The 24797-nt window shown below is 47.0% G+C and overlaps 1 protein-coding gene across 1 annotated transcript; it reads left to right on the plus strand.

Annotated features, from left to right (window-relative positions):
• The first annotated feature begins 414 nt into the window (after window positions 1–414).
• On the plus strand, window positions 415–23148 carry Hdac6 (histone deacetylase 6). The gene is made up of 29 exons (XM_051141184.1): window positions 415–626; window positions 983–1102; window positions 1286–1414; window positions 1569–1657; window positions 3880–3964; window positions 4055–4095; window positions 5121–5217; window positions 5365–5462; window positions 7096–7200; window positions 7321–7389; window positions 12862–12988; window positions 13086–13151; window positions 13245–13304; window positions 13383–13472; window positions 14501–14607; window positions 14712–14779; window positions 14987–15155; window positions 15242–15370; window positions 15528–15696; window positions 16054–16187; window positions 16733–16801; window positions 16920–17112; window positions 18392–18541; window positions 21130–21304; window positions 21417–21898; window positions 22171–22275; window positions 22403–22549; window positions 22644–22772; window positions 23002–23148. The coding sequence occupies exons 2-29, from the start codon at window positions 1013–1015 to the stop codon at window positions 23068–23070; spliced, it is 3441 nt and encodes a 1146-aa protein (XP_050997141.1). The 5' UTR covers window positions 415–626; window positions 983–1012; the 3' UTR covers window positions 23071–23148.
• The last annotated feature ends 1649 nt before the right edge of the window (window positions 23149–24797 follow it).

Below are 24797 nucleotides of genomic sequence, written 5' to 3' on the forward strand. Positions count from 1 at the left end.
ACCACGCATGCGCAGTATGACCCGCTCCTGTCAAGCGCTCGCGAGAGGTGGGGCGTGAGATCCTGAGGCCTTTAAGGCGGACTAGATCCGCGCAGCGCGTTGGATGTGGGCAGGCCAATGAAACGCCGGCCCAATGGAAAAGCGGGGATCAGGTGCCCGGGGCCGCAGAGGTCGCCCGGAATTTGGCAGCGAGAGAGAAAGGCAGAACTGGCTAGAGAGGTGGAGTTGGGTAGAGAGGCATTACCCTGTGAGTAGGACGGCAAGGATTGGTCGGCGTCGCCGGCGGGCGGGAATTGGGCGGAGGCTTGAGACTGGCTGAGGGAGTTCGGTTAAACGGTCTGCGTCTGGGAAGGGGGTGGGGTCTGGTCATTTCTGATCGGAGTGGGCAGTCCCCTGAGTCCCCAGGGAGGCGGGGGGGTGCCGTGCACCGTGAAAGGCTCCGGGCGAGTTCTGAGGGAGTGGAAGGTGCGGGTTCGGCCCCCCACAGGAGGTGGAGTTAAGTGAGGCTTTAAGGGTGGTGCCGAGGGCCACCGCCGCCTCCTCAGGCCGCCTGGAAAGGTCTCTGCGGGGAGCTAGGCTGAAACGGGCAGGTATTGGAAGCCGGGCGTTCAGGGCGAGGATCAAAGGTATGAAAGGATGTGGGGAACTAGAGGGGGTGGGCGGCGGTGACTGGAAAGGTCGGGCCTTAGAAGAGCCTGATTGAGCAGAGGGTTATATTATGCCTCATTTAGGGAATAGCCTACATGAGGAAAAAAGCGTGTAAAAGCAGCGAGGTCCAGGGGGAACGGACCGAGCCAGGTTTCCTCAGTAGGAGAAGATGGCCTTGAGGGGCGGGGTTTAGAAGGTAGGGGAATGGACCGGTGTGAAGGATGCGCTCTAGAATAGGGGGCGGAGCCTTGGGAGCAAAAAAAAAGCAAAACGGTAGGGATGTGGGGTCCTCTGGACACTCCTGCCACCTCACCGCCAGCTACACCCCTGCCAGGTCCTTACGTGGAGTGAAAGCTTTATAGCCATGACCTCCACCGGCCAAGATTCTGCCACCAGGCAGCGAAGAACTAGGCACACTCCCCAGTTGCCCCCTCAGGATTCCAGCGCCACCTCGGTGAGGCCCCAGACTGGCCCCGGGCGGGCGCGAGGTGGCCGGGGCGGGGGAGGGGGTGGTGGTGGAGGGAGGGCAGGGGGGGTGGAGGGAGGGTGGGGGAGGGGGGAAGGCGGGGGGGGGGGCACAGGGGAGGTAAAGCCAGCCAGCCATGTCCACACTCTGATCCTTCTCTCTGATTGGCAGAAGCGAAGTGTTAAGAAGGGTGCTGGACCCCACTCCAGCCCCAAGCTAGCGGATGTGAAGAAGAAAGGCAAAATGAAGAAGCTCAGCCAAGCACTTGAAGACGACCTAATCATGGGGTTTCAACGGCTGGTGAGAGAGGCCTGGGTGCAGTCAGGCCTTCTTGACCAAACAAAATAATGATTTTCTCCAACCTGGACAATGTGAAGTGTTTTCTTGATTGGGCCCCTGAACGAATCAGTGTTTTTTTTTTTTTTTTCCTCCCCCACCCCCCCCACCCCGGCAGGATTTCAACAGTCAGAGAAGACTAGTCTTTGGGACTGGATTGGTATTTGATGAGCAGCTAAATGACTTCCACTGCCTTTGGGATGACAGGTGAGGCTGGGACCTCCAAATTGTCCCCAAACTATAAAGCATACATATTTCCTCCCCTGCCTCAAGCAAGAGTGAAGCTTTCCTTATCCTAACCTGTAGTCTGGAGGCAGATGATTTAGGGAGGTGGGGATCTTTTTTTTTTTTTTTTTTTTTTTTTTTTTTTTTTTTGGTCTTTTGAGACAGGCTTTCTCTGTGTAGCCTTGGCTGGCCTGGACTCACTTTGTAGACCAGGCAGGCCTTGAACTCAGAGCGATCCACCTGCCTCTGCCTCCCGAGTGCTGGGATTAAAGACGTGCACCACCACCACCTGTCGGGGATCATTTTTGAAAGAGTTCTCTTTTAGGCCAATAAGCATTTATCAAGTGTCTCCTGTGTGCCAGGAGTTGGTGAGATATATGTGAACAAAATAGAAAAGCCTCTTCTCAACTGATTGGTGAGCACAAAGGGAGATCACTAACCAGCCAACAGCAGGATAAAGTGTTTAATGAAGATAAAACTAGGGGACTCTATAGCCTAGGCTATCCTGGAACTCACTATGTAGCCTGAGCCAGCCTCAGACCTTTGATATTCCTGTCTTAGCACCATGAGCACTGAGCTCACAGGCATGAGCTACCATTCTTGGCTAGAAGTATTTATTAGGGGGCCTGGACTACCTAGCATATAGGGTCCCAGAACCTTCCTTGAGGGAGAGACATTTATACTGAAATAAGCCTCCTTTGCTCTACTTCCAAAAGAATCTGCTTATTCTTTTGGCTGTATGTTCTATATTCACTATCTGACTTCTCACTGGTCCCTGCTTCCAGCCTCCACATTGAAGCCTAAAAAATATGTTTGAAATGACGTTCCCTTTCTTAAAATACTTCCAGGCCAGAGTATTGCTCTTAAGGTAAAGTCTGAATTCCTTATCCTGGCCTCTATGGTCCCACGGGATTTTTGGTTCCCCATCACCCTTTGTGACCTGCTCAGCCAGTCCTCTCCTCATTTCAGTTAATTTCTCCCACACTTGGATCTTCACCCTTGACTGACCCCTCTTCCAACTCCCACAACTCTCGAGGCTCTCACAGAAGCTTTTGACTGGCCACTACCTTTCTCATATCTGATCTTGGATATCCTACTAGGCCCTGCCATTGTCTGTTAATCATTACACTGATATTTACAAATAGAGTGGCTATCTCCCCTGTCCTGACTGAAAACTAACTCATGATGTCAAAAGCCTTCGTTTATGGCGTACATTTGCTGAGGGTACAGCAGTAAACAAAACTGCCTCAAAAGTGTTCAAGGAGTAGCTAACGCATTGTTAGAGCAGTATTGACCCAAAGAACCAAGGTGGGCAGGAGAGTAAAGTTTGAGGGTAAGGGCTGCTTTCATCTGTAAGACAATAGGCAGAGAAGGTATTGCTGACATTGGAATAAAGACACAAGGGGCTAAGGGAGTGAACTCTGGAGTCATCATATAAAAGAGTGTTCTAGGCACAAAAGCCAGTTGAAGTCCACTGGCCTGGCTGAAGAAGGGTGTGTGGCTTAGTTGGAGACCAAGGAGACCATTGCATGTGAGACGAGTGAAAGAGGAGGCATGTGGTTAAAAAAAAAAAAAACCAGAGATGGATTGGGGACAGATTTTTTTAGGGCCTTCTAGGTATGATAAAGATTTTGACTTCTGGCCGGGAGGTGGTGGCGCACACCTTTAATCCCAGCACTTGGGAGGCAGAGGTAGGTGGATTGCTGTGAGTTCGAGGACAGCCTGGTCTACAAAGCAAGTCTAGGACAGCCAGAGCTACAGAGAAAACCCAAAAAAAAAAAAAAAAAAAAAAAAAAAAGAAAAAAGAAAAAGAGAGATTTTGACTTCTACTGTGAATGGAGCCAGAGCTATAAAAGGGCTTTGAGTAGAATTCTTACCACAGCCTGCCTGCTATGGACAGGAGGGACTGTTGGGGGAGTGAGGGTAAATGTAAGGAGGATCTGGTGAAGGTGACGTGACAGACAGCTCTGACTGGGCATTCTGGTGCATAAATGGTAATGGGGAGGAAAGTGTTAAGACATGAGAAATGACAGGAAGAGAGGCCTATGCTGCTGGAAAGAGGTGAGCACCTGTGGGAGGGGGGATGGGAGATGTGACAGGAGCAGCTATGCTCCCTGGCATCTTGCCTGTTTGTGTGTGTGTGTGTTTGTGTGTGTGTGTGTGTGTGTGTGTGTGTGTGTGAGATTGCATCTCCACCTCCTCAGCTTCCCCGAAGGTCCTGAACGGCTCCATGCCATCAAAGAGCAGCTGCTCCTGGAGGGACTCCCAGGCCGTTGCGTGTCCTTTCAGGTGAATCCCCGCAGCCCGCAGGTGCTGGGCAGGGAAGTGGCAGGACCTAGGCACCGCCTGTACTCTACTTTATTCCTCCTGTCTCCCCAGGCTCGGTTTGCTGAAAAAGAAGAGCTGATGTTGGTTCACAGGTGAAAACTTGGGAGCTTGGTGGGGCGGGAAGGAGGATGCCCTGGCCCAACCAGGACAGGCTGAATGCTCTGGGAATGAATCCCCATAGACTGGCCAGCCTTGGGCAAGTCCCTCAACCTGTCTGAATCTCTCATTGCTAAAAAAAAAAAAGAAACCAAAACCAAAAAACCCCAAGTTCCAGCCAAGTGTGATGGTATATGCCTATAATTCCATCACTTGGGACCTGAAGACAAGAGAATCAGAAATTCAACACAAGTCTCAGCTACATAGGTTCAACTTGGGTTTCATGTGACCCTGTGTGAAAATGCTTCCCACTCCCTAAAGAAAAATATCTGTCTTTCATGAAGGTCAATGTGTGTCAGGTCCCTGAAAGCATCTTGCAGGTCATAACACTGATGGGCTAGTGTTATCATAACCTGCTTTGTTAATTTAATGGTAGATGTCAAGCTGGGTGTGGTGGCGCACACTTACAATCCCAGCACTTGGGAGGCAGAGGCAGGCAGATCGCTTTGAGTTCAGGGCCAGCCTGGTCTACAGAGTGAGTCCAGGACAGCCAAGGCTACACAGAGAGACCCTGTCTCGAAAAACCAAAACAGTCCAAACAAACCTAATGGTAGATATCTGCCGAAGTGGTCAGGGGCCTGGGGGTGGGAACTATAGGAAGTCAAAGGAAGAGGCCTGGTCCAGTGTGTCTCACAGAAAACTAGCTGGGCAAAGGGAATGTGTGAGCTGAGCTCCAAGAGGCAAAACATGGGGTGAGTTCAGCAAAAAGAAGAACTGAGGAAAGGGAGGAACAGAACTGTAACAATATAGCCAGAGGCTTAGAAGTTTGATGTGGGAACAGAATATATAACTGGAGATGAGGGGACTAGAGAAGAAATAGGGACTGTGGCCTAAATCCCACTTGAATCCCCAGGTTGACTGCGAAGGCCTAACTTGATTTGAGGTATGGTTTGTAGACGGTATGGCTGGGGTGGAGGAGGGAACAGGGATCTAACTCCTGTCCACTGTCTTCTGTCTCCAGCCTGGAATACATTGATCTTATGGAGACAACCCAGTACATGAATGAAGGAGAACTTCGCAAACTAGCTAGCACCTATGATTCAGTTTATCTGCATCCGGTATGGATGGCAACTGTGAGGTCAGGGTGTGCCAGCAATTCTGGGGACTCCCATCTCCATGCCAACCTCACTGTGGGAAAAAGTAGCTGAATAGATAAGGCAGTGCTTTCTCTCATTCTTTTCTCTCTGGTTCTCTATTGTCCCCAGAACTCATATTCATGTGCCTGCCTGGCCACAGGCTCTGTCCTCAGACTGGTAGATGCAGTCCTAAGGGATGAGATTCGGAATGGTATGGCCGTCATCAGGTAGGACTCTGAAGAATTTTACTTCTTACATTTTTTAACACGTCTTTTCACATAGTGGTACATGTGAGATACATGTCTGTAATACCAGTACTTTGGAGGAGGATGGTGAAGAAAGGCTCAGGAGTTCAAGGCTAGCCTCAGCTACATAGTAAATATGAGGCCACCCTGGGCTACATAAGCCACTTTCTCAGAAAAATGTAAAATGTGTTAACTTGGGTACTGTGTCTTTGTGTGGTCGAAGAGTCAAATGGCATGAAGGGAAATTCTATACAAATTCTACCTCCTATCCTTGTTAATGTATTCCCGAAAGGTGCTCAGTAACTTCTGGGTCCTCTCATACATAGTCTTATTCAATTAGGAAGTGGTAAGTATCATAGTCCATTGATTTACAGGGATATATTTCTTTTCTATCTGGAACATCTTGAAATCCAGATGCAGTCAACAAACTGACATCTCAACTTCTGTTCTCTGTTTTGTTGCTGCCCATGGAAGGTCATAGAACATCTTGTCATAGCTGACTCCGTAGAACTGATAAAATGCTGAAGATTGCTTTTGTCCCCCTCGATTGATCCCCTTTTAACTCCCAATGTCAGTAAGCACATAATGGCCTCCCTTTCATGCCTTGCTTTTTTTGTTTTGTTTTTTGTTTTTCCGAGACTGAGTTTCTCTGTGTATCCTTGGCTGTCCTGGACTCGCTTTGTAGACCAAGCTGGCCTCAACCTCACAGCAATCCAAGCCTCTGCCCTCCAAGTGCTGGGATTACAGGCGTGTGCCACCGTGTCTTGCATACTTTGCATTTTTAAGACTTGTATATCTTTTTTTTTAAAGATTTATTTATTATGTATACAGTACTCTGCCTGCATGTACACCTGCAGGCCAGAAGAGGGCATCATATCCTATTACAGATGGTTGTGAGCCACCATGTGGTTGCTGGGAATTGAACTCATGATCTCTGGAAGAGCAGTCAGTGCTCTTAATCACTGAGCCATCTCTCCAGCGCCCAAGACTTGTATATCTTTGAAAGCTTTCTTTTAACAGTATTTGGGTTATACTTGAGTGAGATGCCATTGTGCAAGGATACTTTGAAATTAGCTACTATGCTGGTGGGAATTTCAGTACTCCCCTGTCTTTGCTGTTTCATACAAATACCATAGCCAATACCAGTGACACATATAAAGATAGTACTTTTTATTATATACATTTCAGCTAAGCTTACATAACAAAATGACTGAGTATGAAAAAATTGTGCATAGATAGCTTCATTTTCTTTTCCTTTTTCTTTCTTTCTTCCTTTTCTTTTCTTTCTTTTTTCTTTTTTTTTTTTTTTTTTTTTTTTTTTTGAGACAGGAGCTCGCTATATATTTCAGGCTACTCTTGAACTATAGGTCCTCCTGCTTCCACTAGTATTGCAGCCATGTGCCACAATGCCAAATGGGTGTGTGGGTGCCTTTTAATGGTTACGTTTAAATCTCTGATGAGAAAGCATTGGGTTGCGGGTGGTGAAGCTTCAAAAGCCACAGTTACTCAGTTGCTGGCAGATTTACAGCATCTCTACATGAAGAATTGGGGGCATGGGAGGTTCCATCTCTGTAGAGGAAGACTCCTAAAACTGTACCTTCCCTTTCCTGCTTAGACCTCCTGGACACCATGCCCAGCACAGTCTTATGGATGGGTATTGTATGTTCAACCATGTGGCTGTTGCTGCCCGCTATGCTCAAAAGAAACACCGTATTGAGAGGTCGGTAGCAAATGGCAGATGGAATGTGGGTAGCATGGAATAGGGATGCATGGTCTAGGATGTTCCTCCATGTTTCACTTGATCCCCTTGCACAGAGCTCCCCTCTTTTCCTGTTCTCAGGGTTCTTATCGTGGACTGGGATGTGCACCACGGTCAAGGAACACAGTTCATCTTCGATCAGGACCCCAGGTATATCCCCGGTCTCACCCTGAGTGCTGGTATTCCTAAACTACTACTGACCATCAGGCCCAGCCATAGGGGCTAGGAAGGAGGGGAAGGCATTCATATACATTGAGTTGTCCTGCAACCAGGAAATGTATTGGCTCCTGATTTCACTCTGAAGCAGAAACTGGAGTTCCCATTTTATAGATGGTGAAACTGAACCTTACAGGTTACCATGTCCTGCAGAGAAGTAAAAGGGGCGGGGTTTGATAAGTATTTGGAGATCTTTTAAAATTTTAATTTATTAGCCGGGCGTGGTGGCGCACGCCTTTAATCCCAGCACTCGGGAGGCAGAAGCAGGCGAATCGCTGTGAGTTCGAGGCCAGCCTGGTCTACAAAATGAGTCCAGGATGGCCAAGGCTACACAGAGAGACCCTGTCTCGAAAAACAAAAAAAAAAAAAAAAAATTAATTTATTTATTACGTATACAATATTCTGCCTGCATACCAGAAGAGGGCACCCAATCTCATTATAGATGATTATGATATACCATGTGGTTGCCAGGAATTGAACTCAGGACCTCTGGAAGAGCAGGCAGTGCTCTTAACCTCTGAGCCATCTCTCCAGCCCAATTTCCATTTTCTTTTTAATTCTTTTTTTTGGAGTGGGGGTTCAAGACTGGGTTTCTCTGTGTAACAGAGCCCTGGCTGTCCTTGACTTTTTTTTAATAGACCAAGCTGGCCCTCGAACTCACAGAGATCTGCCTGCCTCTGCCTTCCAAGTGCTAGGATTAAAGGCATGTGCCACCACTACCCAGTATTTGGAGGTCTTGTTCAATCATTTACCCCTGAGCTGTAGTGGTAATACTTTGTGTGTTTTTTCAATTATGACAACAGTTCAAACTATTCTTAAAAATTAAATAGGGGTCTGACAAGATGGCTCAACAGGTAAAGGCACTTGCCTAACAACCTGAGTTTGGTGCCCAGGACCGACATGGTGGGAGGAGAAAGAACCAAGTCCTGCAAGTTTGGTTGACCTCTGACCTCCATATACATACCATAGCACACACATACACACACAAAATAAAAATAAGTTGACAGTTGAAGTTACAGCCTCAGAATTTTAAGCATATGTAAATATTCATTATTATTAATAATACACTACCAATGGGATAATTCTCCATATGTTCACTAGCACATCTTAACAATATATTGGGGACACATCATGTTGGTGTTACAAAAGACTATGGTGAGTCAGGCGTGGTGGCACATGCCTTTAATCCAAGCACTTGAATACTCTGATTAATGCAATGAACTACAATTTTTTTTTTTCTTTCTAGACAGGGTTTCTCTGTGTATCCCTGGCTGTCCTGGACTCACTTTGTAGACCAGGCTGGCCTCAAACTCAGAGATCCAACTGCCTCTGCGTCCCGAGTACTGGGATTTCAGGTGTGGGCCACTATTGTCCAGCATGTGAAATTGATTTCTAATAGTAGACTGCTGAGTCAGACAGACCAACATGCTTTAAGGTCTGGTTTATGCTGCCAAACTGTACTCCAGAAGGGTGCCAATTTACCATTCCTGCAGAAAAGAATTAAGTCCTTGCTACTAGGGATATTATATCATAAATAGTCGTTGTTTTATCTGGCCTTCTACCCAACTGATTACATAGAATCTACTTTCGGTACATCTTGTGGCCCTTGATTCTATCCAGATGTTTTGTTCTTTAAACATTGCTTTTGAGACAAGGTTTCTCTGTGCAGTCCTGGCTGTCCTGATTTTGTAGACCAGGCTGGCCTTGACCTCACAGCGATCTGCTTGCCTCTGCCTCCCAAGTGCTGGGATTACAGATGTGTGCCACCACACCCAGTGTGCGTTGACATTTTACATCTGCAGCTTTACACCTCTCCTCTATCTTTGCAAATGTTCTTATATTAGATCTTTGATAATTACTTTATTTTCTCTGTTCTTTCAGACTCCTGTTAAAAGGTTAAACCTCCTAGGTTGATCCTTTCTGGTATTTTGTTTTGTTTTGATTTTTGAGATAAGGTCTCTAATTCAGCTGGCATTTAAATCTGTATATTACCGAAGGTGACCTATTGTTTTGAAGTGGGGACAGGAGGTATTTCCCTTTGATACACCAGGGCAAGTGTATTGCTGTCTGGGATGACAGTTCCTTCCCCTGTACCTATGGAGTCCACATGCTAAAGGTTCAGTCAACAGGGTAGACTGCCTCTTCCACAGGGAGCCCAAGACCTTTGCTGCATCTGCCTCCTCTAAACAGATTTCTCGTTTCTCTGCTAAATCTTTTTAAAGATGAAAGTTCATCTAATCTACTGTATTCTTACAGTTTTAACTTAATTTTTTATTTTCTTCTCTGTCCTGTCAGTTCTGACTTCCTCCTCTAAACCCTCAGTCCTAAGGGATGGTCTGTTTTTTGTTTTCTTTTGTTTTACTTTGAACTGCTGATCGTCCTGCCTCCACCTGCTGAATGCTAGGGTTATACCATGTACCACCAGGCCTACTTTATAGATAGAACCTAGGGCTTCATGGATGCTAGGTAAGCATTCTACCAACTGGGCTATATCCTTAGCCCTGTATGGCTTTCAAAAAATAAATCTTTAGAACCGGGCAGTGGTGGTGCACGCCTTTAATCCCAGCACTCGGGAGGCAAAGGCAGGTGGATCGCTGTGCGCTGTGAGTTCGAGGCCAGCCTGGCCTACAAAGTGAGTCCAGGACAGCCAAGGCTACACAGAGAAACCCTGTCTTGAAAAACCAAAAAAAAATCTTTAATTTTTAAAAATTATGTATATTGTTGTTTTGCCTGTATGTATGTCTATACCATGTGCATATCTAGTGCCCTAAGAAGCCAAAAAGAGGGCATCAGATTCCTTGGAACTTGACTTAAAGGCAATTGTGAGCTGCCATGTTTGTACTGAAAAATCAAACATAGGTCCTCTGGACGAACAAACTACCGTCTTAACTGCTGATAGCGCTCCAGCGCCCCTCCATGGCTTCGTATTTTCTATCACTTTTTACTTTTGTTCAGTGTCCGGAAAGATGACCTTCATTCCGTTTGTAAACCCTCCCTTCGAATTATGTACTCTGACTTTTTTTGAGACAGTCTTACTATGTAGCACAAGCTGGCTTTGACCTTCTCTCTGTAGTCCAGGCTGGCCTCCAGCTTGAGATTCACATCCCTCAGCCACCATCCCTAGCTAGATATTGTATCAGCACAAGCATTTTCTTTTTCTCTTGTTTTATACCCTCTCATGCCTGATCTTGGTTTTATTAGAATAAGGATTAAAAGTACTTTAGCCTGGAGATGGTGGCACATGCCTTTAATCCCAGTGCTTGGGAGCTCTTATGGAATTGGATTTGTTCAAGCCTTCACTTATTTATTCCCTCCCGAGAATTCTTGTTCTCCAGTGTAGTTATTTTCTTCTACTCATTACTTTGCTGAAACTTTAAAGCTAGTATTTATCTGTCAGTGTCAGAAACTTTAAAATAATATAATATAATTAAACAAAAACAAATGATCCAGACTGGACATGGCAGATCTCTGTGAGTTCAAGGCCAGCCTGGTCTACATAGCAAGTTCCAGGACAGCCAGGGCTACATAAAAGAGAGACTCCACATTAAAGCCAAAACAAAGAAATCATCCTCTACCCACTCAAGACTAGAGCTTTGTATGGGCATTTCATCTCCCACCCATCCCAAAATATTTTTCCTCATAATTATAAGAATTCGGGTATTTTTTGCCAGGTGTGTTGGCACAGGCCTTTATTTAATTCCAGCACTCAAGAGGCACTGTAAGTTTGAGGCCAGCCTGGTCTACAAAAGTGAGTCTAGGACAGTCAAGGCTACACAGAGAAACCCTGTCTGGAAAAAACCAAAAACAAACAAAAAGAATTGTTTTTTTACATCTGGGTATGGTGGTGCATGCTTGTAATCCCAGCACTCCTGAGGCAGGGGCAGGCAGATCTCTGCATTCAAGGCCAATCTGGTCTACAAAGGGAGTCCAGGACAGCCAGGAGTACACAGAGAAACCCTGTCTAGATTATGTTTTTTCTTTTTTGTTACAAGGAGATTTATTATAGAATGGCATCATAGCTCTTTGTCCAGAACATGTACATATGTCCTCTCAGTGTGAACCTGTAGACTTTATCTTTTTCTTCAGAACCTGCACATTGTGTCTTTTCTTTCTCTCTCTCTCTCTCTTTCTTTCTTACTACAGAGTTTCTCTGTATTGCCTTAGCTGTCTATGCTGGACTCACTTTGTAGACCAGGCTGGCCTCGAACTCACAGAGATCTGCCTGCCTCAGCCTCCCGAGTGCTGGGATTAAAGGCGTGCGCCACCACTGCCTGGCTACATTGTGTCTTTTCAGCATCAGTTTTGTGTGTTATCATCAGTTTTGTATGTTAGTCCCTCTCATCCCTATGGGCACTTTCTCACCTATGAAATAGAAGTAGTGGAGGTGGCTTTGTGAAATATTAAGGAAGAAGGACTGTTCTCACTGACTTTATATCAGTCTTAGGCAGCATCCTTCATTTTAGCTCTACACACAAAACCAAGTCTTCTCTTTCTTCATCCGTGCCCTCCCCACCTCTTCTTCACTTCTTTCAGTGGAATCACTAGGTTCTTCAATATGAACTTCAGGCTCTTTACAGCCCTAACTGGCTTCCGCATTTAAGTTCCCCCATGACCCCCATGGACCTCCAGTGGGACAATAAACTGGGGGTGGGGGAGCAATGAGAAGACATGAGACCTAGCGTTTCTCCCAAGGTCAGCACTGCCCAGCTTCTTGAGTAGACCCAGTAGCTCTGGAGACCTTAGACTTGAGTCTGATTTTGCGTTGACACTGAAGAGGCAGCAGTATTTACTGACAGAAGGGGTCTGGTGGGAAAGCAATGAATATGTAGAAAATGGGTAAAGAGCCAGATGGTGGTAGCGCACGCCTTTAATCTCAGGACTCGGGAGGCAGAGGCAGGCGGATCGCTGTGAGTTCGAGGCCAGCCGGGTCTACAGAGTGAGTCCAGGACAGCCAAGATAACATAGAGAAACCGTGTCTCAAAACCCTCCCCCCACCCAAAAAAAAAAAGAAAAAGAAAAATTGGTAAAACACTGGAAGAATTAATGAATGGAAAAATAAGTTGGTGAGTGAATAGAAGGGTAAGCTAATGGAAGAATTATGAGTATAGATTGAGAATTGGAAAACCTTATGAGAAAGAGAATGGATTGAGTAGCTGGTAAAAACAACTTGTTGAATAAAGCACCATAGCTGTAGGTTGGGAGTCTTAAATTTGACTCCTCAATTCCCTTTTTTATTGATGTTGATTTGGTTTGGTTTTTTTGGTTTTATTGTTTTGTTTTGTATTTTGAGACAGTGTTTCTCTGTGTAGCAGCCCTGGCTTTGTTTTGTTTTGTTTTTCTATGCCAGGGATTGAGTTAATGCATGCTAGTCAGTCATCCCTCAACATTTCTTTTCTCTGCCTCTAGTGTTGTCTATTTCTCCATCCACCGCTATGAGCAGGGTCGGTTCTGGCCCCACCTTAAGGCTTCTAACTGGTCCGCTACTGGTTTCGGCCCAGGCCAAGGCCGTACCATCAATGTAGCTTGGAACAAGGTCAGTGTCTGCCTACCTAAAGTGAACCTAGCCTTGCCTTCCCACAAGCTCAAGAAAGGTGACTGGCTGACTGTCCATCATGCTTCTGTGTCTGCAGGTGGGGATGCGGGATGCTGACTACATTGCTGCTTTCCTGCGCATCCTGCTGCCAATTGCCTTTGAGGTCTTGGAGATTGGGGACATTTGGGGGTAAGGGTAATACTGAGGGATGATCCACGAAGGCAGGTGTTCTCATATAAAACACTCCCTTCCTCAGTTTCAGCCTCAGCTCGTTCTAGTGGCTGCTGGATTTGATGCCCTCCAAGGAGACCCCAAGGTAAGGCAGGTTTGGGGGGATGTTAGGCAGTCAAAGGGGAGTACACTGAGCTTCCTGTCACTCTTCATGCCCCCTCAGGGAGAGATGTCCACCACTCCAGCAGGATTTGCCCACCTAACCCATTACCTCATGGGTCTGGCAGAAGGCAAGTTGATTCTGTCTCTGGAGGTGAGTAACTCCCTGTATCTCACCCTGTAGATCCTAGTGAGCTTAGAATTTTCGTATTTGTTTTGTGTGGATGTATGTGCACACTATGTACATGTACCATGATTGTGGTGGTCAGAAGACAACTTTTCGGTGTTGGTTCTCTCACCATGTAGATTCCTTAGGGCGGCCTGAACTCAGGTCAGGCTTGGGGGCAAGGCCTCTTTTCCTCTCGTCCATCTCATTGGCCCACATGAAAGCTTAAAGGCCTTTTGGGCCTTTGGGGTGGAGTTAAAAGGTAGAATACTAAGCTAATATAGGCAAAGGGTTCCATTCTCAAGACAACTGAAGATGAAACAAGAGCTTTCATGTATATAAGAAGTTCCTTGGGGCTGAAGAGATGGCCCAGTTGTTGAGCACTTACTGCTCTTGCAGAGGATCTGGGTTCAATTCCTAGCCTGGTGGCTAACAGTCTTCCATAACTCCCAATTCCAGGGGCTCCCACAGGCTCCCACATGGTACACATACATACAGGCAGACAAAAAACATTCCTAATTATAAAGTAAATAATTCTTCCCAAAAAATTTAAGATTTATTTATTATTACATATACAGTGCTCTACCTGCATGTCCACCTGCACACCAGAAGAGGGCACCAGATCTCACTGTAGATGGTTGTGAGCCACCATGTGGTTGCTGGGAATTGAACTCGGGACCTTTGGAAGAGCAGCCAGTGCTCTTAACCTCTGAGCCATCTCCAGCCGCCTCCCCCCGTCCTCAAAATTTGTGGGATTTTTTTTTTTTTTGAACTGTTGTTCTTGGCTCAGCCTTACCACTTCTTAATTCTTTGTGCTTCTGTTTCCCTTATATCAAGTAGGCAAAATGATAATGGTAATCACTTTCCATCATTGTCCAATGGACTCCATGAAGTCATCCTCTAGATTTCTTGTTGCTTGGCATACAGTATGTGCCCAAATATTGTTACTCTTACCAGTATCATTCCCTGGTAATACCTGGTCCTCTGCTTGCCTCCCCCAACAACTCCTTCCCCAGGGTGGCTATAACCTCCATGCCCTGGCTAAGGGTGTCAGTGCCTCACTCCACACCCTTCTTGGAGACCCTTGCCCCATTCTGGAGTTCCCTGGTACACCTTGTCTGAGGTGAGTAGCCTGGGGGGAACAGGGGAAAGGAGAGCCCTTATTGTTGCTTGCCGGGAGGGGGCCCATTTCACCACATTTCTACTTCCCTCACCCCCCCCCAACAGTGCCCGGATTTCAATCTCCTGCACTCTAGAAGCCCATGAACCATTCTGGGAGATCCTTATGGGAGCAGGTAGGAGGTGGGGAATGGCCATGGTCAGCATTAGACATGGAATGAGCTGTTGGCGGATACCCTCTTGTAGATCCCTTCTTGCTTTCCCAGGATGCCTTGGTGGGAAAGGCTGTGTGGGTTTTAGGTCTTATGTCTGGGCTACATTTGTCTCAGAGTGTGATGAGATCCAGATTCATGATGTAGAGTGATCTGAGCCCCTCCTTTTAGTTGATCCCCTAGATGAAGGGGATTCGGAGGAAGACAGGCTAGAAGAGGAACAGGAGGAACAATGCTGGAAGGACGTCACACTGACAGTGGATACATGGCCGGTGCTCCAGAATCGCACTGGACTGGTCTATGATGAAAAAATGATGACTCACTGCAACCTATGGGACAAGTACGTGGCAGAGGGCTGGGCTGAGTGCTGGTGGGATCACTCCCCTCATTTACTAAAGCCCTGGCTCTGCTGTTCCCCACTACCAGCCATCATCCTGAGACGCCTCAGCGAATCTTACGGATCATGTGTCACCTGGAAGAGTTGGGCCTTGCAGCTCGCTGTCTCATCCTACCTGCACGGCCTGCCCTGGATGCTGAGATCCTTAACTGCCACAGGTCAGACCCTGTACTAGGAGTAGGCCAGCTATGGGAATAGAGGGAAGTTCTAGTAGGGCCTATTGCTCTTCTCCAAGGTGGAGCTACTGCCCCACATCAAGCGATCCAAGTTCTTACCTGGGATAAGTTGTGACTCGTTGCTCCTCTGTGTCTCTAGAGCTAAGTACTTGGAGCGTCTCCGGGACACAGAAAAGATGAAAACCCGGGACCTGCACCGTGAAGGTGGCAACTTTGACTCCATTTACATCTGCCCCAGCACCTTTTCTTGTGCAAAGCTTGCTGCAGGCTCTGCCTGCCGCCTGGTGGAAGCTGTGCTCTCAGGAGAGGTGTGTCTTCTGGGTGCCAGTGCAGTTCAGGTGCAGAAATGAGGTCCTGGGGAAATAGAGAGAAAGGGGAGAGAAAGGGGCCACCTGCCCCTACTGAGGAGGACAGAGGCAATAGGAGAGTCTCTGCTGAGACGTGCACCTCGGAGTGGATGCCCTGGTGGCTGATAGCGTAGACAGGAGAAAGGGAAGGGAGGAAGAACAGAGGGCTAGGGATCAGTCTCACTGCTCCTCTACAGGTTTGTTGTGTTTTTTTTTTCCAAGACAGGCTTTCTCTGTGTAGCCCTGACTGTCCTAGACTCTGTAGACCAGGCTGGCCTTGAACTCACAGGGATCTGCCTGCCTCTGCATCCTCTACAGGTTTTAAATGGAATTGCAATAGTGCGCCCCCCGGGACACCATGCTGAGCCAGGTTCTGCTTGCGGTTTCTGTTTTTTCAATTCTGTAGCTGTGGCTGCTCGCCACGCCCAAGATATTGTTCGACGGCCCATGCGGTAAGGGCTCCCCAGAGACCCCAAAACCTAATCTTTCCAGTAACCTGGATACCACTCCCCACCCCAATTCAGTTTTAACTTGGCAGACCCACAGTACACCCCTATGAGCTTTTACAAGCAAGGGTCCACTGGGCAGCACTTAACTATGAAGGACCCAGGAAGGTTGTGTTAGTGCCTCCAGACCATGGTGTCTAGATGCTTTATAAATTAGTTTCCAGGGTATCATACCAGCATTCCTGATTCCTAACAGATCATCCCAACAGAACCCAAGCCCAGTATTTAATCCAAAAGACCTAGGATTTGGCATGTGACATTTAGTCAGCCAAGCCTAGTCCCTAGTCAGTTCCCTGAAGATTCTCAGGCCTATCCTCAAGTACTTGTTTAGGCCCGTAGTAAAGCGCTTGGAAACCAAGGTTGGGCCTTCATTCTTACAATGATGGTAATGTTTTCTCAAGATATCTGTGGTCCCCAAGATTCTACTAGGCATAGTCCTCTCCTAGGCCTAAATGTCCCAAGCCACTAAACGGAGCTGTCTCTCTCCCCAGGATCCTGATCTTGGATTGGGATATCCATCATGGGAACGGGACTCAGCACATATTTGAGGATGACCCCAGGTGAGGGATTGGCCTTTGGGTGAGAGTGTGGTGGGGAGGGTATCGAGCCATCCTGCAGGGATATTTGTAGACCCAAACTTGTTGTTGCCCCTTTCTCAAACCATCCTCTCCCTGGCAGTGTGTTATACATGTCCCTGCACCGGTATGACCGTGGCACCTTCTTCCCCATGGGGGATGAGGGTGCCAGTACCCAAGTAGGTCGAGCTGCAGGTTTAGGGTACACTGTCAATGTGCCCTGGAATGGGCCCCGCATGACCGATGCTGACTACCTGGCCGCCTGGCATCGTCTGATACTTCCCGTCGCCTATGAGGTAAGGCTTTGGTCATTGTGTGACATCTGTGTAAGTGGCAGCATATATCTCTGTCTCCTCAGCATGTGTGGTTGACTACCCTATGACTGATGGCTATTGAGACATGGGTGGCAGTGATAGCCTTATGTGTCTGTCTGACCATGCAATATGTCTGCATGTGAGTGGCCTCTCTGTATGACATTTTATATGTCCTGGCTCTGTGTATGTGTGTGCATGAGTGTGCCTTCTGAATCTGTCTGCCATCATGAGTGCATGACTATAAGGGGATCTGTAAGAGATCTGTCTTGAGCCCAGTGTTAAGACAGAGGCAGGTGGGTTGCCGTGAGTTCGAGGCCAGCCTGGTTTACAAAGTAAGTCCAGGACAGCCAAGGCTACACATAGAAACCCTGTCTCGAAAAAATAAATAAATAAATAAAAGAGATGCCATCTTGGTGGAACTGTGTGTAAAAGACAGGCACAGGATTGAATATATTATGGATACGTGTGTGATGCTGTACAGTGGCTGTCATCTCCTTTCTGTGTGTGATAGGTGTGATATGGTATGTGATTGAATGCCACTGTCTTGTGATAGCCTAAGAAAGACCTCTGGATGTGGGAGGCTGTAGTGAGATCATCATCCATATCTGTCTGACTGGGTTCAGATATCTATATGTGGGTCTCTCTGATGGCTCTGACTTGGGGGTGGCCTGTCTGTGTGTGAGCTGGGGGAGGGGCCAATGAATGGCATGTGTGTGACTGAGGACACAGTGAGGACACAACTCGGCAACCCTGGACTCAAGGGTGTGCCTTTACCTCTGCATGAATGTGACTGTGCACTGATGTCAGGGACTGCTCTTTGTGTGCAAGTGTTCGCCTCCTGTGGGCATGACCATAATAACTGCATAACTGCAGTGATGATATGGACATCATTGTGGCTATGCTGGGGAGGCTGTGTGTTACTGTCCCCGTGAGAAACCAAGTGCATGTGTGTGATGGTGTGATTTGCGGTCCTGTCAGTGTGGGATTGTCTGATTGGGAATGGAGCTGTGTGACACTTGTATTAATATATAGTCTGTGTGTAGAAAAGCCTGTATCATGTGCATGTGTGTCTCATGTTTGACCCTTGTTGTATGTGACAGAGAGTACATGTTCTCCTAAGGTTCCTATCTTTGGCTCCTTACTTTCAGAGCTCTGTTCACATCCTCTGGTTTTTGACTTGCATTTCCATGCCTTCATTTGTCCTTGTTTCCATCATTTATTGCCTACCCAACCTTCATGTCATATTTCTCTCTTACCGCAGTTTAATCCAGAACTGGTGCTGGTTTCAGCTGGCTTTGATGCTGCACAAGGGGACCCACTGGGGGGCTGTCACTTGACCCCTGACGGTTATGCCCACCTCACCCACCAGCTGATGGCCCTCGCCAATGGCCGCATTATCCTTATTCTAGAGGTAATGCTCTCAATCTCTCTTCCCATGCTGGGAGGGCAGTTTGGAAGAGTTGGGTATGCCACTCACGACAGTTTCTAAAATCTCCTTTGAATACAGATCTACCTAGAATTGTTGTCTCAAACCAGATTTCAATGAGGATAGTACCAGTCTTCGAAGCTTTACTTGGGTATTCACTATGTGTAAAGTAGTCTTTTGGACCTCCTCTCCCCCACAGCACTTCTCTGTGTAGCCTTGGCTGTCCTGGACTCACTTTGTAGACCAGACTGTCCTCAAACTCACAGATCCACCTGCCTCTGCCTCCTGAGTGCTGGGATTAAAGATGTGTGCCATCACGTCTGGCAATCTTCTGGACTTTTATGTCTTACAAGTTTACTTGAGAAAACAGCACTGTGAACTAGACTCTTTTTTAAAAAAAGACTTATTTGTGGGAACTGGAAGATAAGAGCAAGAGGATAGCAATCGGGATGTAATATGAATAAATTATATATTTTTAAAAAGTTAAAAAGAAAAACAAAGCTGGGGGTGGGGCACATGCCTTTAATCTCAGCATCTAGGAAGCAGAGATATGGTGTTCTGTCTGCATGCACACCAGAAGAGGCCACCAGATCACATTATAGATGGCTGTGAGCCACCATGTGGTTGCTGGGAATTGAACTCAGGACCTTTGGAAGAGCAGCCAGTGCTCTTAACCTCTGAGCCATCTCTCCAGTTTAACTCATTTTCCTCTCAAGATCAGAGGAACGAGGTGGGTGTGGTGGAACATACCTAAAATCCCAGCACTTAGGAGGAGGAAGAGGAAGCAAGGGAATCAAGGTCCTCCTCAGCTACAAATAAAGTTTGATGTCAGCATGGGCTACATGAAACCCTGTTTCAAATACCCTCCCCCATCAAAACAAATCAGTGAATTGAGTGGACCAGTAACTAGCCTGAGGTCACACAGGTAATAAATGTCAGAATTGAACCTTGAACATCTGGCTCTGGAAGTCTGCTTTTCAGCATCATCCAGATTCTTCCTAACATGTTAGAGAAAGAAAGTAAATCCACTGACCTTTTGTAACTGATGGGTGCCTCTACCCCTGTGCCTAGGCTTCCTGATCTCCAGATGGGGCTGGCTAATCATAGAGGCACTGCTGGCATACAGTATGCACTGGAAAGATGCTGTCTTCCTTCTGTCATATCTTTCAGACATGATCTTAGCCCTCAGCAAGTTTGGGTGCTGTTTTCATAGATGTGACACTAAGTCACAGAGAAAATAACTGGCTGCCAACAAGTCCCACTTACCATTTGCCCAGGACTGCTTATGGAAGGCTAAGGGTGGATGGTGAGCTAATCTGAGGAACTAGGAGTTCGGTGGGAGAACTTGTCTGGCATATACCAAGGGCCTTGGCTCAATTCCCTGGTGATGCTAGTAACAGCTTGGACTATTTTGTCAGCCCAGGTTCAAATACCAGCACTGCTTCTTCAACTGTTGTGACCTCAAACAAGTTATCTCCCTCCCTACTCTTGATGTCCTTATATGTAAAAAGAGGGGAAACAGGTTTCTATCAAGTAGAACAAAGTTCACGTTAGACATTCTTTTGATTTTTTTATTTTATTTTATTTTTTGGTTTTTTGAGACAAGGTTTCTCTGTGTAGCCTTGGCTGTCCTGAAACTCTCTTTGTAGACCAGGCTGACCTCCAACTCACAGTGATCCACCTGCCTCTGTCTCCCGAGTGCTGGGGCTAAAGGTGTGCGACACCACGCCCGGCTCAAGTTAGGCATTCTTACAGATAGAATACTAGTTATTCCTGTCCCAGGTCATAACAGGCCTTTTTTAGGATATGCTGTGTGGGTCAAAAGGTCTTTTTAAAAAACATTTATTTACTCATTTGTTTTTTTTAAAAAAAAGACTTATTTATTATGTATAGAGTGCTCTGCTTGCATGTACACCTGCATGCCAGAAGAGGGCATTGGATCTCATTACAGATGGTTATGAGCCACCACGTGCTTGCTAGGAATTGAACTCAGGACCTCTGGAAGAGCAGTCACTGCCCTTAACCTCTGAGCCATCTCTCCAGCCCCCAGGGCATATTTCTGTTCAGACTGAACACCTGCCCTTGTTAGGATTGTGTTAACATGCATACTTTTTTTTTTTTTTGAGACAGGCTTTTTCTGTGTACCCCTGGCTGTACTGGAATCACTCTGTAGACCAGGCTGGCCTCGAACTCACAGAGATCTGCCTGCCTCTGCCTCCTGAGTGCTGGGATTAAAGGCGTGCGCCACCACGCCTGGCCATAAATTATTTAAAATTGAACCTAGTTCACAGCAAACACCAAATGCAAGCTATTATTTATTAATACTATTATCAGTATTGTTTTTGTTATCTTGCACTTGATAGCAAATTTACATTCCCCCAACAGCTCCCTCACACACCAAATTCTGCCCTTCTTGCAAATAAGTGTTACGCTCCTTTGTTCCGGGTATCACCCTCCACTCTAGACTTTTAGTGCCTTAGACAAAAGAAAACTAGTTGGGGAGTCAGGATAGCTGACCCTGGCAATTCTCTGATGGAATTCAATCATGGAACCTTTTCTTCTCCTTTACAAAGGGTGGATACAACTTGACATCCATCTCTGAATCTATGGCTGCCTGCACCCATTCCCTCCTTGGAGACCCACCACCCCTGCTTTCTTTGCTGCGCCCTCCACATCCAGAAGCCCTGGCCGCAATCTGTGATACCATCCAAGCCCATCACAGATTCTGGCGCAGTTTGCGGTTGATGAGTAAGTGGACATGAGAAATTGAGAACAACAGGGGAACTCAAGGAAGGGAGGGAGGATCAGATGCGAGGAAGTGGGTGGTATCTATACCCATGTATCTTTTCCATCATTCCAGGGATGGTAAACCAAGAAGAATGCTGCAGTTCTAAGTCTGTCACCAAAACAGCCAATCCCGTGCCAGCTAAGGGAATGACCACATCAAAGGGAAGGGTTCTAGAACCAAGCATGAGGGAAACCATAGCAACAATACCTGCAAAAGAATCTACACTAGGTCAGGCTAAAGCAAAGATACTTAAGGCTCAGGACCAGTCATCAGAGCCAGCTGCTAGAGGAGCTACAGTGGACCTCCCCACCACTAAGGAGCCTCTGGGAGGAGCCACGATGGACCAGCATGCCTCAGCAGCAGCCACCGAAACCATATGTAACCAGACCACCTCAGAGGAGGCTGTGGGGGAAACTGAGCCAATCCCAACTCCTCCAGCCTCATATGAAGACAAGCACGGCATAGGAGCACCACCTGTACAGGGAACAACAGCCCAGCAGTCCCCTGACCTGATTGAGAGTCTTAGTACTTTGAAACTTAGTAGTGGAACTCAGGTAAAGCCCACTATGCCTGGGAAGAGGGTAGAAGGGCTAAGAACTGGCCTTTGGGGCCTGGAGAGATGGCTCAGAGGCTGCTCTTCCAGAGGTCTTGAGTTCAATTCCCAGCAACCAAATGGTGGCTCACAATCATCTATAATGTGATCTGGTGCCCTCTTCTGGTGGGCAGGCCTACATGTAGGCAGAGTGCTGTATACATAATATATATAAATCTTAAAAAGAAAAGAACTAGCCTTTGTCAGATGTACCTTTTTCTTCTGTGTTTCCAGGAGGCCCCTGAATCAGAGGAGGGCCTACCAGGAGAAGCAGCTAGAGGAGGTCAGGAAATGAACAGCTTGATGCTTACACAAGGATTTGGGGACTTCAATACCCAGGTGAGCTCAAGGGGAGCCTGGGGGTTCTGCCTGCTGCTTCCTGTCCATTCCTGCCTCCAGATAGGAACAAATGATGTATATGGGGTTGTGGAATCCTTTCCTTACTCAGTTTTTTCTACCTCACTAGGATGTATTTTATGCTGTCACTCCACTATCCTGGTGTCCCCATCTGATAGCGGTATGCCCCATTCCTGCGGCAGGCCTAGATATGGCCCAACCTTGTATGACCTGTGGAACACACCAGGAGAACTGGGTGTGTCTGACTTGCTATGAGGTATGGGGCAAAAGAAGGGAATTGGGTAGAGGATGGCCCAGTAGGCAAACTTCAGCTGGAGCCAAGCAACCCGACAATGACTTTCCACCCTCAGGTCTACTGCAGCCGTTACATCAATGCCCATATGATCCACCACCATGAAGCCTCTACACACCCACTGGTCCTCAGCTGTGTTGACCTGTCTACTTGGTGTTATCTCTGTCAGGCTTATGTCCACCACCAGGTGAGCCTGGGCAGGGTGATTAAGCCTTGCACACTGAGCCCTACCCTCCTGCAGCCCGTACCCCTTCTGTCATTGGGTAAGGGGAGGCACAGACTTCCTTTGCATGGCTGCCCCATGGGTATTGCGGGAGGGTATAGCATACTGGGCTACAGTGGTGGCAGCCTTTTTCTTAGTGGCTGAAATAGAACCACTCTCCCTTTCACCTACCTTGTCCTTGCTTCTTCCTCAGGATCTGCAAGATGCGAAGAACGCTGCCCACCAGAACAAGTTTGGGGAGGGCATGTCTCGCTCCCACTGAGTCCTGCAGCGTGCTGCCTGTCTGCACTTCGAGGCCCCAGACAGAGCAGCTTAGCTCACTGACACTTGTACCTTGGATAGGATGATCTCACTTTAATCCATCCTGAGTATCCTTTGCAAGGTGCTTCTTTAAGTGCAAATCCTTTTAAGAGGACTCTGATGTTCAGTTGTAGACATGCTCCTGCCCACTGCCCCCTTGGGGAACACCACCCTTCTACCTGGAAGCAAAAGGGGACAGCTTAGTAGCTCTAAGAAGCTGCAATCACAATGATGACACGAGAGGAGACAACTGGAAGTTGTGGCAGGCTTGCATACTTAATAAAGGTTTAAGTTGTTGCGCAATCTGAAGAAAGCTTTTTTTAATTTGAAAAACCCCTCATTCCCAGCCAGCACAACTGAAGGGAAGAAAGAAGAAAGGAGAGGTCTTCATCAAGTCAGCTCTGTCCATCCATTGCCTCCCCCCCCCCCTTAAAGAGACCTAACTACAACTGAAGCAGGCAGCTAGATTGGCTCTGCTGGAGATTAAATAGTAGAGCTCATGAGAAAAATGAGTGAGTGTCCACCATAGAAATAAGAGTCTCACCAGTGAGACTTATCCCCCAACTGGAAGATAGAGACAGCTGGAGCTCTTGAGTTCAAGGCCAGCCTGGTCTACATACAGTTCTAGGTCAGTCAGAACTATGTGGTGAACCGTGCCACACCCCTCTTTCCCTCTCTCTTCTTCCTTCTTTTGGGGGTGCAGGTCAAGACAGAGTTTTTCTCTGTGTAGCCTTGGCTGTCCTGGACTCACTTTGTAGACCATGCTAGCCTTAAACTCACAGAAATCCACCTGCCTCTGCTTCCCTAATGCTGGCATTACAGGTGTGCTCTACCACACCACCACACTGACCCTGTTTCTTAAAGACAAATAAAAGGTCTCAGTCTGTCCCAGTTGAACTCTAAGGTGAGAAAACATGAAAACTATCAGTAGCTTCACTGGGCCTGTTTCTCCGTCTGTCTCGTTGACTTGCTTGGTGACAGTCAGGATGGGTTCAATTTTAACTTCAAGGTAGTGGTGATGGGTGACACCCTGAGGGACAGACTGCTATACCAATTCCCCGGAGTTGGATAACAAGGGCTTTTCTGGAGTTTTATCCCACATCGTTGCTTTGGCTAACATTTAGGGATTTTGTTGATTGCCACCTCCTCATCCCAGAGGCTCACCTAATCAAAAGGAGGGCAGCCCTGTCTTCATTCCCTTTTAGATAGGATCTCCTGTAGATCAAGATGACTTCAAACTCTGACCCTTTACGTTTTTTAAAAAAATTTATTCGTATGAGTGCTTTGTCTGCATGTGTGTATTTGCACCTTGTGCGTGTCTAGTGCCAAGATGCCAGAAGAGGATGACAAGTGTTCTTAACCACTGGACCGTCTCCCCAGTCCTAACTTGTACTTTTGATCCTTCTGCTTCTACCTCCCTAATGCTGGGATTACAGGAGGGTGCAACTTCATACATTTTAGGCAGTGCCTACATCTCTAGCCACCACTACCAACTGAGCTAGGTTTCAACCCAGTTCACTCCCACTGAGAAAGCATCACAAATGCCCCACCTTGCATTTCATTGCTCAGAATTCTAGCCTGTGATTGTCATAGCTGCAAGAGAGTCCGAAGGAGTTATAATTTGCATTTATGCCTCAGACCGGAGTTTTTGTTTTTGTTTTTTGTTTTCTTGTCCTCATGAAACAGCCC

This window comes from Acomys russatus, chromosome X (genome assembly GCF_903995435.1).
Source record: "Acomys russatus chromosome X, mAcoRus1.1, whole genome shotgun sequence".
NCBI classification, from domain to species: Eukaryota; Metazoa; Chordata; class Mammalia; order Rodentia; family Muridae; genus Acomys; species Acomys russatus.

Coding starts and splice junctions, on each gene's coding strand:
- Hdac6 (XM_051141184.1), top strand. CDS start 1,013: ATGACCTCCACCGGCCAAGATTCTGCCACCAGGCAGCGAAGAACTAGG. Junction 1,415..1,568: donor TCATGGGGTTTCAACGGCTG/GTGAGAGAGGCC, acceptor CCACCCCGGCAG/GATTTCAACAGTCAGAGAAG. Junction 13,305..13,382: donor CCCTCCAAGGAGACCCCAAG/GTAAGGCAGGTT, acceptor ATGCCCCCTCAG/GGAGAGATGTCCACCACTCC.